Source organism: Rhinichthys klamathensis, unplaced genomic scaffold (genome assembly GCF_029890125.1).
Source record: "Rhinichthys klamathensis goyatoka isolate OS25496 unplaced genomic scaffold, OSU_Roscu_1.1 h1tg000352l_1, whole genome shotgun sequence".
NCBI classification, from domain to species: Eukaryota; Metazoa; Chordata; class Actinopteri; order Cypriniformes; family Leuciscidae; genus Rhinichthys; species Rhinichthys klamathensis.
Genome location: NW_026606863.1, coordinates 1,897,675 through 1,911,220, shown reverse-complemented (window position 1 = coordinate 1,911,220; position 13,546 = coordinate 1,897,675). Strand labels below are relative to the sequence as shown.

At 37.4% G+C, this 13,546-nt stretch overlaps 1 protein-coding gene across 2 annotated transcripts in view; it reads right to left on the bottom strand.

Moving 5' to 3' along the window:
* fbxo11a (F-box protein 11a) overlaps positions 1–13,546 on the bottom strand; it is a 54,232-nt gene that overhangs the window by 22,140 nt on the left and 18,546 nt on the right. For both annotated transcript variants that reach the window (XM_056232653.1, XM_056232652.1), the window contains 4 exons: positions 8,705–8,832; positions 7,905–7,986; positions 7,683–7,827; positions 3,506–3,635 (listed from right to left, as the gene is read on the bottom strand). In XM_056232653.1, the coding sequence (XP_056088628.1) occupies positions 3,506–3,635; positions 7,683–7,827; positions 7,905–7,986; positions 8,705–8,832 (485 nt within the window). The remainder of the gene's footprint in view (positions 1–3,505; positions 3,636–7,682; positions 7,828–7,904; positions 7,987–8,704; positions 8,833–13,546) is intronic.

Here is a 13,546-nt window from a genome sequence, read left to right as displayed (position 1 = left end):
TTAGCCAGTACTTTCTAGGTAAGTACACTGTAAGTACACGTAAGTACTGTACTGTAAAAGGAAGAGTTATCAAGCATTCATCAGAAAACACACACAAATACATGTTTACGATGTACTGTGTACAGTACACATGTATATATATTTATATCAAACATAACTAACCCTAACCCATTCACATAATATATTGTGTGTGTATATATACTATATATATATATATATATATATATATATATATATATATATATATATATATATATATATATATATATATATATATATATGCATGTATATACGTACGTATGAATGCACATGTATTTATGTATATGTATTACACCAACACACATTTTGACATATATGCATATATATATACACACATAACCCTAACCCATTTAATAAATCATACATACACACATAACCCTAACCCATTTAATGAATCACACACACACACACACACATTTTGACTCATCAACTAATAACTAAATAACTAAAACTGGCTACATAAAATATAACTACTGACTAGATTCACGAGAGGTCGGCTAATGTGAGTAAAAGTAAAAAAAATACAGTAATTTCATTAACTTACCCGTGAGCGTACCTCGGAAACACTGAAAATGAATGGGGTTCAATGCTGGAACTATCAGTGACTATTGGCCGCTCCACGACACGCGTTACAGTCTTCCGCATTCCTAAGTTCCTATGGCGGTCTATGGGAGTGTCCCAACTCTGTTTTTCAACGGCTCTGGCCCAACCCAATGCCTAAACCTAATGCGCAATTGCGCTGTGCCCACTGTTTGTACTTGTTTTAAGCCCATTCTTTATTTTTCAGCTCTCGTTTTGATCTGGTTTGTATGATAAATATTATTTTTTTATTATAGAGGACGTGCCTTTTGTGTTTAAGAGTAAAAGCTTGAAGTTGATGGTATATTCGTGTCTCAGCCGCGAAGCTGAGCTCCTATGTTCAGCCTCGCTCGGTGTGAGGACATGCACAGAGCGGCTGAAATGATAGTAGCCAAGTTTCCATCCACTTGTCAATCGAATTATCTGAAGTTCGGTAAAAAAAAACTCATGCGAATAAACCTGGTGAAAGTGTGTTTACATCCAACGGCTTTAAAGCGAATACAAACCTGTGCGTAATGACGTCACATGCTGTTTTGCGATCAAATTGGTATATCGAATTGATTCGAGACATTTAAGGTGTTTCCATTCATTTTCGCACTGAATCGCACAACATTCAAGCAAACATTTGCGAACAAAGTTTTGCTAGACAAAATGGATCGCGCCATCTACCAACAAATGATCAATATTGCACAAGTTGTAGCCTATAGTGCTTATGTGCCAGCTGATAGCGACATATGTAAGGGATAATGTACAGCAGGGGTCTCAAACTCAACTTAACTGGGGGCCGCTGGAGGTGGAGTCTGGGTCAGGCTGGGCCGCATCAAGTATTCCACAAAAAATAGTATTCAAGTATTCCAAAAAAGGAGCACAACTGATCCAATCTTCAAAAGCTGTCCTTCTGACAGTTGAAGTTCATTTTCCTTATACACAAAATCTTTGTGATACTTCATTTTACAAACATTCTTTTTCTTTTCCTTATAACACATATTTGTGATACTTATATTTGCTTATGTCCTTTTTATTTTCTTTATACAACACATTAATGATATTGAATGTTTTTTTTGGAAGGCACATTTCCTTTTATTATACTTAGAAAAACGATTATTGCTTTTGAAATACAAATATTTGCAGTCATGTCTGCCCGTCTTAGGGCCTGTTCACATATCGCGTCTTTTGCGCGCTCAAGTTCGTTATTTCAAATGTAGGTGCGCGGTATGCGCGCTCATAATGGAAGCGACGCGGTCGTGGTGCGGCGCGCTCGTTTTTTCCAAGCTCGTGCGCGCCGCATCGAGATAAAAACATCTCAACTTTTCAGAATGCCGCAAGCACACCGTAGCTTAGCAAGGACAGACGCCTACGGAGCGCAACCGCGCTAGCGCTTTGGAAAAAGGAGAACGAGGCGCGCCTAGCGTTTTCTATGCGTTTTTGGGCGCTAAATGTGAATTCAGCCTTATTTAATTATTTCTACACATGTATAGTGTCTCAGGCAAATTACTGACTGCACAAATCAAAGCAAACCTTCTTATCAACCTGCTGGACACATATTACAAGCTCAAAATGATTATTCTCACATTGTTTTAGAGCAGGTCTCCAACACGTCGCTCGCGAGCTACCAGTAGCTCGTGGCATGTTCACATATCGCGCTCACATATTTTGCTTGCTCAAGTTCGTTATTTCAAATGTAGGCACGCGCAGTAAGTTTGTACTTCGCGGTTGTCTATGACAACTATTGACAACAAACCCACCGTAAGCTGTCATGAGACTATCTATGGTAGCCCATAAGGGATAACATTTTTTTTTTTTTTTTTTTTTTACGCGGCACACGCAACGACGGGCGGCACTAACATTAAACTTTAATGTCAAGTAGGGGGCCACAAAATATCACCCCGCGGGCCGCGAGTTTGAGACCACTGATGTACAGCGAGGCGGTTGTTAGCCTGCCCTGAGAGGGGTTGTATTCGCTATAACAACCGCATTATCCCGCTTATTACATGGCTACCTACCAAATAAATCAATAATTTGCCACAAAATATTGATTTAAAAAGGAGTTTAAATGGTGTGGGAACGACAGCGCTCCAAACTGTTCTGGGAGATCGTGGTTCAGAGACACCTCACGGAAACCCTTTGGTTGAAGCATTTTTTTGCTTTGTCCACTTACATCTGTCTTTGTTGACACCCGCCATGTGTGCGCAAACAGAGCGGAAATACTGGGCGGAAATGAACTAAAACTTGTTTTGTGGCGTGTTGCAACCATAAAATGACCTAAAACTTAATCGCAATTCATTATTTATTCGGCAAATAACGTTTCCATCAGCGTTTATCGCATGAGCCGTATATCGATCAAGATAAAATCCGATGAGACGGAACGCATTTCATTTGAGTCGATATTCATGAAATTCAATGGAATTTTACTGTTTCCATAAGGCATTTTTCATCCGATATCACTTAATTCGGATAAAAACGTGTGGATGGAAACATAGCTAGTGTCTATGAGTTACTATAACATATGACAAAAACAATTGTCTAAATTATGTTGCATATTCCTCAACAGTTCTTGTACTGATATCACTAGCTGACATAGTACTATTTTCGGAAATCATAGGCTATAATATTGCGAGTGGCACGTGATGCAACGCTGTCAGAGCCGACAGACTCGAGTGTGTCATTTCAGTGCAAGTCAAAAACGATTTAATATACTTCAAATAGCCTACTAGTTTTTATGTTTATTGATAATTAATTTAGGCGGACAAGGTTACCAAGTCCTGCGCAGTTAATTAATCAAACGTTTTTTTTTTTTCGTTTTTTTTTTGTTGATTACAGCCCTACTAAATACTAACTTACGATTTTTAATCCAAAACGCGTAACAAATGAATCAGGGGAACAGTACCAGTTGCTGAAAGCTCTCCTTCCAGGGATTGGGCTGTTCATGCTCCTCTGGGTTGATCTGGAAGAACTTCCCAGACTCGGGGTGCATCATGGGACGCGTGTACTCGAAAACCTCCATGTAGAGTCTCTTCCTGCAAACCAGATGAGAAGAATCGAGATCAATGACCCTTATGCTGAAACTCTCCGAAAAAAAGGTTCAATGGGGTTCAAGAGTTGCTTAATTTGATTCATATCCATGAATCAGTTCAAAAGAGCTGATTCAATCAACTGGTTAAAAACTGTGATTCATTTATTTGAGTAATCACTCAAATCTGTTCAAAGAAATTTCCATGAGGCATTTTTTATTTAATAAATTGTTGAAGTAAATAATTATTGCTGTTTATGTATTGTATTGGTACATATCATTGAAAATGCTTCAATATACTTTCTTGTGCTCGAGTGACAAAAAAAGTTTTTGATTTTATGAAATTTCATTACATGCACCCGAATAATCGGATCGACGGCTCAATCGGAGTGAAAAGCCTTCATGTGAACACCTCAATCGATCTGACTGAGCTCAACCCCAATGAAATTTCGATCCGATTGAAAGGGATTGAGCAGACCTGAAATAATCTGATCAACAGGGGAAAGAAATTAAGCATGTAAAAGCTTGAATCTAGGGCTGCAACTAACGATTATTTTGATAATCGATTAATCGGACGATTATTTTTTCGATTAATCGATTAATCGTATAAAAATTCAATTAGATTTTTTGTTTATTATGACTAAATAAAACCCGGTTACACTTTATTTTAAGGTGTCCTTGTTACAGTGTAATTATATATTTAAGTACAGAGTAATATTAAGTAACTACATGTACTTATAGGAATAGGGTAGGATTAGGTTGAGGGTTAGTTGCATGTAATTATGCATAATTTACTGTTATTACTACAGTAAGTACATGTAACATATGTAACAAGGACACCGTAAAATAAAGTGTTACCTAAAACCCTCAATTAGGATATTTATGTGTAAAAGTGTACTTTAAAAAGTGCAAAAGCCACACATTGAGTTTTACAAATATCAATATTTGCATTGTTTTTAATGATAATTGCTGATGGCAAGTTGACAACCATGATTAATGTAAAAAAAAACATTTATATCCAACATATTGTTTTAACACAATTTTTGTTAAAACAAATTTACAGACATGTTGTTCAGATGTGAAGATATAAACTAAAAACATCTCAAATATATAATTCATTTAATTTTTATTTAAAATTAATTGAATTATAAGGATAACTTGTAAAAAATAAATATAGAAAGACTGAAAACAAGCGTGTGAACATAGAGCCGCAGTAGATCACGTTTGAAAAACAATTAAAACTTAATAGTAGACAAATGCTATATAAAGAGAGCGGAATGGTACGCAGCAAGCTAACAGGCTTGATTAAAAAGACAGGAAAAATGATGCATTAGTGCACAAACATTCGCTGAAAACCACTGAGTACAGTGACTAAAAAACAATAATTTACTGCTGGTGTTATTAACTGCCTTTATATTTAGTGCTTCGCTTTGTAAAGACCGTTTTAATTTAATATTTCTGCGGTAGCACTATTTTAATCCATCACTTATGTTGCGAGCGAACTGATTGCGCAACCTGATGCTCGAGACGCAAAATACAGACATCCCAAGTCTCCCGGAAGTTCTGGAAGTCACCCGCATATTGATAGCGGCTCGCAAATTAGTTCAAACTCCCGGGATTTGAGCACGCAAGCAAGAGCGCGCATGCGAGACAGAAGAGACTGTGCTCCAAACCGTGTAGCGCGAGCGCGCGGCAGAGCAACGGAGGGAGAGAGACCTTGCGTGTGTGTGCGTGTGTGCCTCATGAAGCGCGTGTAAGACAGAGAGCATCCTGATTGGCCTGTTTCAACCAATCACCAGTAAACGCTCCCCGTGACGTAAGCAGACCAACTAATCGATAATGACATTCGTTGACAACGATTTTCATAATCGATTATTATCGATTTTATCGATTAGTTGTTGCAGCCCTACTTGAATCCAACTCTTTCTCAATCGGATGCAAAAAAAAACTTGTGCACATGCGCTGTGCCATGATGCGCATATTTACATACATTAAGTTAAGAGATGCACCGATTACAATTTTCTAGGCCGATTCCGATTTTTCAGAGTTTGACCTGCCGATACCGATTTCATTTTTTCTAACCACTTTACAGCACACACAAATATTTATTTTCTCTCTTTTCTTTAGTAGAACATTTTACATAGAACATTTTTGAACAGTAATCGCTAGGGGTGTAACGATATTCGAACCGAACCGAAAAACCGCGATACAGACCTCACGATTCGAATCGCGATACTCTCATTGCGTACCGAACACGCCCCGCCCCGCCCCCTGCTACCCCGGCCCCGCCCGGCTCAAATGGACCTCATGTCCTAGGTGTACACAACGAATTCAGTTTTGTAGCCTAACCACCATTAACACCAAATAAAAAGCTCCGTGTTTTGTTACTTTCGATAATAAGCAAGGTGTAATCTTTCAAATTCTGTCTATTTGATCACGAAATTCAAACAATAAATGGCGTTTTGGCGCTCTTTGATGTGGCGTGACAGATCGCTGTAGGCCTACTTAGCTCCTCATTTCAAACGGCAGCGCGGCGCGTGAGTAAACGCGATCATCTCTTCCTCAGTTACAGAATGGACACCTAAAGGTTTGTTGAAAGATACAGTATACTTACTGAAAGGCATCATAACTCGTGTAATCGCTCAGTCAGTGTTTCAGCAGCGGAAAGACGTCAATAAAACACCATAGCTTGTCACTAGCATATTTACCTCAACAGGCAAGTGATTCAGTGTCCACAACTTTGGTTCCTAAATGAAATCTTGCACTAAATAAATGTGTTAGCCTATATATTATATTTTACTTAACCTGTTAATGATATCTTGATTATTTAATGTATGTTTAAAATATGTTTCATGAAAATGAAAACTGTGTAAATTATTATATTTCAATAACAAATTAGAGTAAAAACACAAGTTAATGCAAAAACTGCCTTATGTTCAGTTTACATGTTTTCATACAATGTGTTGTGTGTTGTTTATTATATCTAAAAAATAAATAGCATCTGAATTTAGGTTAAAAGTCTAGGCTACAACATCTAATGTTATAGTAATGTGTGGCTCCCTAGCCTATATAGTTTACAGCATAAGCAGATTTTTTTTTTAATCCTTGTGAAAAGTTTAATTGTAATTTAATTAATTTAAAGACAAAGACAATTTTTTCATTAAACCACTGTTTAAAAAAAACAAACAACAAAAAGCAATTTTAGCTTTCCGAACCGAACCGAGACGTCAAAACCGTGGGAAAACCGAACCGTCAGTTTTGTGTATCGTTACACCCCTAGTAATCGCTATAAAATAGGACTATATAAATTACTCCTGGTTTGGGAAATTCACACACATCTTAAAGTGCAGTGTTATGGAAGAACAATCTCCTTCTTTTTACATCCTATATCCAACTAAAAAAAATTGTTCATTTCAAAAAGAAAATTCATTTTCTTTTCTGACATATACTCCAGTTCTTGTTAAAACACACCAGACATGCAAATTCTTGTGTGAAATCATATTTATTTTGTCCATCAAAAGTGTGCTTTCACTTTAATTGAGCGTGAGCAGCGCAGCAAAAATAGACTCGGCGCCGAAACCGCTTCACTGCTGCTCATGTGACGCTCCTGTTCCCGGTGTGAATGCATTTGACCGGCATAAAATCGGCATATGTCAAACTGACCGGCTGGTCGCCGATCACGCGAAAATCGGCCAATTCCGGTCACCAGCCGATCAATCGGTGCATCTCTAATTAAGTTACTGGAATGTGCGTATGTTTATGCATGTCTCGTGTCTTATGAACTGTGGCTTTCTTCAGTTCTGGACCGGATGCACTGACGTTTTATTTGGAATGCATGTAATGCACATGTAAATGAATATGTGAATCTAACTGAATGTTTAGGGTTTATATAAACAGAACTTTCAGAATCTGAAATTGGATTCATTCCGATTGACACGAAAATTAGACCATTTACTTCATGCACTAAACATTTTGAATCTTTTTGGCTAAAAAGGCTGTTTTGTTGACTGAGTAAACCAAAAAACATACAGTTTCGTCCAAATACCTAACTTACCAGAGGATGGGGTCGTTGGCTAATTCACTAAATCGTTTACACACGCAAGCCGCTCGACACAGGTCCTGCTCCAACAGATAGGAGAAGATTTTTAGGACCACCTCGTCTGGAAGCTTCACCTGCAGGTACTGCTCCGCTGGGGTGACTGGGACACAAGAGAACCGGCGTTAATGAAAAGACATGACGCTGATATCACTCCATTTCAAGTCTGATGTCCATTACCAGGCAAATCTTGTGATTTTCCCGACACTCTGGCACGTTTTGCCCGATGCCCAAAGTTTTCTGTTGTTGATGTGGAAGCACCCTTTGAATAAGAAGAGTTTGCACCTGTTAGTTGCAGCGCATACAAAACACATTCATACTGGTTTTTTATTTCATGCATGTAGGAACCTATCATTTCAGCAATGCAGAAAACCAGAAGGGAATCGCAGAATCCAGTCTTAAAAATTTAATTAACAGTATAATGTGGAATGTCATGGAATTTGGCAAATTTTGGATGAATTAATCAAAAGTAGGGCTGTACAATTAAATCACAATATGGACTAGTGTTTGTGAATATTAAAGCGTGAAAATAAAAACATTCCACATTGCCCTTTTCTTTAAAAAAAAAAAAAGAATTAAATGATTAAAATTAATTCAATTAGTTAAGTTCTCTGATTGTGTTTTTAATGGTTTAAATGTTAAGACAAAAAAAAACACAAAGAATTTAAGAAAAATAAAACAGAATTTGAGAAAAAGATTTCAGGTGCCTAAAAAAATTTATTTTAATTTAAATTGATGTTAAATTGTACAAGTTTTATTATTTTAATTAATTAGACATGCTTTTTAATTACTAAAATATAATATTAAAATACATAATAAAATTGGAAAAATGGAATTTCATAGGGCCCTGTGCATTAAAACTGCTGTTGTGGTTTCAGCCTAAATTAATATTGCAGACAATCTTTATGCATAGCATACTACACTTCTAATGTAAACCGCTTCCTGACATGATACTTTGATGTTGAGCAGCATTTACGCACCTCCATGTTGGTCTTTGTTGGACAAGCTGTTCTCTTCGGTAACAGAGATTTTCTTCGAAGTTGGTACGGACTATTTTGAGCGCCTTGACCAGATTCTTCTGCAACCATCTCGGCAGGATCTGCCTCATCTGGAAGAAGAATAAAAAAAGTTAAATTACTTTTAACACAAACACCGAGGGGTCACACTGGATAAAATAAATAAAAACAGTTCAAAGCAAACGTATAAAGTGGGAGTTCATTCACATACAGCACATCTCTAACTTGACAGTCATGTTTTTGGGAAAAACTGCTCAGATCTTAGACAAAATAATATTTCCAAATGATACTATTATTTTTTATAACATTTCTGGACAGAAGCCCCAGCACCATTTAATTCTAAACTATGTCTTCTATATAGTATGCAAAATTAGGATAGACCATCCCATATAATAAAGCACTAAAGATTCAGTGGGGGAAAAATATGCATCAGAAAAAAAGAAATTCTCCCAGCAATAAATAGTCTTGTCAACGTACTTTTTGCACTCTTTCCAAACCATGGCAGGCACAATGATCACAAACAGGATAATAAACATTCAAAATCCAAAAGGCTGTTCCACACATCAAGAAAAACAGTTGTGTTCCTCCACTAGTATAATATTGTCATTAGGAATAACAAAAGAAACTGCATCCACCCTACTAAATCAATTCCCGGTGTCTTGTCTCAGACTCTCAATGCTCAAGAACCAGAATGTATTTCCTCAACGAACTCAAACACATCTAAGTCAACATATGTTGAATGTATAATCAATATTTGCATAATTGTTTTAACTCTCATGTTTTACCTGTAACCAAACATCCAAAGTGTCAGTGAAAGTGGCGATCGCAGCTCAAACAATGGCAACTTGTTTAAATACAGGTGAAACTCGAAAAATTAGAATATCAAGTTCATTTATTTCAGTAATTCAACTTAAAAGGTGAAACTAATATATTATATAGACTCATCAAACCTTTTCACAATATTCTAATTTTGAATTTGGGGTTTTCATAAGCTGTAAGCCATAATCATCAAAATTATAACAAATTAAGGCTTGAAATATCTCACTTTGCATGTAATGAGTCTATATAATATATTAGTTTCACCTTTTAAGTTGAATTACTGAAATAAATGAACTTTTGATATTCTAATTTTGAGAGTTTCACCTGTAATTCAAGCCGAATGAAAGATTAAGGACACGGCAGTCCTCGTCCTGACGCACTTCCAGAGATAAACGCTCAGATCAGCAAAAGGTGGAACAACTTGGAATTCAGTGTTTAACGGCATATTGAAATCATATCACATAGTCATATATCGCTCATTTCTTGGACTGGGCAAATGTCTATAGGCTTTATGCCGAGCGTCACGTGACCAAACCGGAAAACGGGTCTCATTGCATCCGCTTGTCAGAGAAAGTGTTAACGGCCGTAAGAACCAACTACGATATCTATGGATTTTTAAGGTAATCAGCTAACCTAATAAGTTCACTTTGTTATTGGTGTTTTATGCTATTTAAATATCTAAACGTTAGTGTGAAGAAGAAAAATTAAAAAAACTTTTAAATATCAATCTGCACATGCGAGGGACATTGGTTATGCTCATTTTTGCTTGCTCCTTTTAAGTTATCTTGAGTAAAACCGCAAAAAATGTCATGAAGCACATACAAAAGACCTGAATCGGAAGCGATGTGATCTGTTTTCCGGCTTGGTCACGTGACGCTCGGCATAAAGCCTATTGTCCATCTATGTATGAACTGATTGTTTGTTCTTTACTGTTAATGTGAAGCGTCCTTGAGCTTGGGAAAGGCGCTATATAAATTAAACATATGTTATTATTATTATAATATCAAGGCACTGTACGACACGCTTGTAAGACTGTGCCAAAACAGTTGTGAAGGAAAGCAGCGGAGAGGCCGTGACCCGGCACAAGGAAAAACACAAGGCTGATCTCCTCGGCAGCTGTAGCAAGCGGAGCAGGTGACGCCGCACGCGGGTCACGAGAGACAGAGGCTGAACGGGCCGGCAATGACACCCGTCCGGGGGGAGTTAGCCGTGTGGCATCCCTTTGATGACATGAAACCAGAGACAAGAGCCGTCCAAACACACACCGTATCTCCTCACCAGACTCCAGCGGCTCGAACGCCACCTCTTCAAATATAGAAACGTCAGATTCATGTCACAGAATGCTAATAGAACATAAAAGCCACGTTTTCTTTTTCAGAAATCGGCAACAGTAGACATCATCATCACACAGCGGTATTAGCCAAGTTACTAAAATAAATATGGTGATCTCAATGTTTTTAAAGTCTGACCGACTCAAAGAAATGTGAAGACGTACTTCACATTTAAACAGCATCTTATGCCATCTTCTTGGTTAGAAGGAAAAATGCAAAGAGGACCAAATCCGGACTTGCACACAAGCTGCTTTGCAATCATTTCCCAAAATATAATTTGTGTGGGAATATCAGTCTGTTAACACAGGCCAGAGACGGGACACAGTGAAAGACGGATGCGAAGAGAACAACGACGCGCCAGCAGAGCAAATACTGAAGCCTATCAGACACAGAATATAAGAATATAAAGAATATAAATATTGAAATGGGGCTGGGGGTTATGAATTTATCTATAAAGGGAACTGTCTTCAGAACAGTTTATAGCATTTAAATTCCTCTTACCTCCGTATACAGCAGTGTTTCTATATGTAGTGTTGCTTTGTGTACAGAGGTAACCAAGGAAACGCTATATTGCTGCTGTTCCATAAGCGCCACCTACTGTCAAGGCGATGATACACAGGGCAACTTTTTGCAAAATCTTGCCGAGTGATTGTTGCTTGTGGACTTTCCCATTGAAAATGGGCGATACATTTCTATCTGGATTATTTAGATCGGTCGTGGGCCCTGTGTCTCATCTGGTTGCCCGGTGACGGCAACATTAGCCCATCAACATTGCCCAAAAAACATCACCTTTAGAGAGTGAATTTGCGTTTTCATTCAGTCCGTCTGCTGTTTTTGTTCTGTGCAGGTGTCTTATGTGACATCATTTCACGAAGTAAAAGTCAGGTTAACACTTAATTTCTGACTGATGTTCATGTAAAAAAAAAGCTAAAAAAAATAATAAAATAAAAGTCAGACCATTCTATTTTTGCATTAAATCTTGAAATGATACAATCAAATTTAAATAAAAAAAATGCTGCATGTGTGAAGCATCTTTGTTTCCTCAAAGTGGTTTCCTCAAACAAAAAAATATCTGTAGCCATTTAAAGTTAAAGGCCAGTTTGGCCTGTTATAGAGCAAATAAACAACAAATAAATTTGCTTTAATTTTTTTTAAGAATATGCGACAACCGGTATGGGAATAGGAGAATTTGCTTGTAAACAAAAAATATATACTTTCACTGTATGAGGTAAAAAAAAAAAAAAAAACATGAATAGTCTAAAATACCCTATTTGAACAGGATTAGTTTTACAAGAGTAGATGGAGTAATGTAATTTACCACATGACGTCTGTAATATTAATGGCCAATTTGCACGGGATAAGAAACCTCTAAGTAACAGGGGTGCTCCGATCAGGATTTTTGGGGCCGATCACTGATCGCCGATTACTGGAAGCTGTATCACCCGATACCGATAACAGGGTCTATTTGAAGACTTCTTTTTATCATGTAGCATTACTTATTAAACTATATTTAACAACAGTGTACATTAAGTATTACATTTAAGAGAAGACAATGCATAATGAATTGACACCTGTGTATTTATTTGCAAGCAACATGTATTAACATAGCAGCTTGGTTATTGGGAGCAGCTTAGGGCTTGACATACAACTTTCCTGTAGAATATAAAATAAAATTAATAAAAGACAGAACATCTGAGTCTTTAAATTTAGCTTTAGACTACTTTAAACTAAAAACAGCAACAAAAAAGGCTATAGCCAAAATAATGTTTTGAGTCAGTCAGCCATCAGTTTTGTAATACACTTAAAGGACCACAGGTAGTGACAGCAACAAAAAACTAACAACTTTCATATCTGTATCTATAACTTTGCTTTTTTCTGGGATGCTTCGTCAGATTTTGTGGGCATTTAGAGAGGAAGAGAGAGGTAGAGAAACCTTTTGTGTGTGTGTGTGTGTGTGTGTGTGTGTGTGTGTGTGTGTGTGTGTGTGTGTGTGTGTGTGTGTGTGTGTGTGTGTGTGTGAAGAACCCTTGCAAAATTATTTTAAACAGATTAAGGAAGCCACCACTACCGGTCACATCTATGGTTGATTTTTTTAGATCCAGTGAAGTCTGTCCCACCATGTACCTAATATAAATAAATAAAACATCTTCAGTTAACTAGCAGATCATTCATTTAGTTCGCTATTAAATAAGAAATCTCGCGCTAAAATGTGTTTTTGAACTCAAGCTGCGCGCTCGTTGCCGCGGCGATCAGTGTCATGAATACAGTGCTCCTCGCGCAGGCTTCACTCGGACGCGCGCTTCAATCTATCGCCGTTGCGGACTCTATTCATTCCGGTGTAATCACAAAATAAAACAAACGTATCCTTGCTTGATATAACTGTAACCGCTGATGAACATATTCAGTTTTGATGAGAGAAAATATGTACGAGTGATTTGACGGACGCACGGGGATTTGGATACATTTTTGTCATTGGTTGTTGCGTTAAATCTTACCCAGATACAATAGTGCTATTTTCTGATTGGCTATTGTGTAGCTCGACGAACAACACCAGAGGAAACGCGCTTGATGCATGCCAGTTCCACAGTGAGAGCGGCGCGGCATATTAAATATATTACAAATAGTTTTTCAGCGTGAGAAATACAATGTGTGGCGG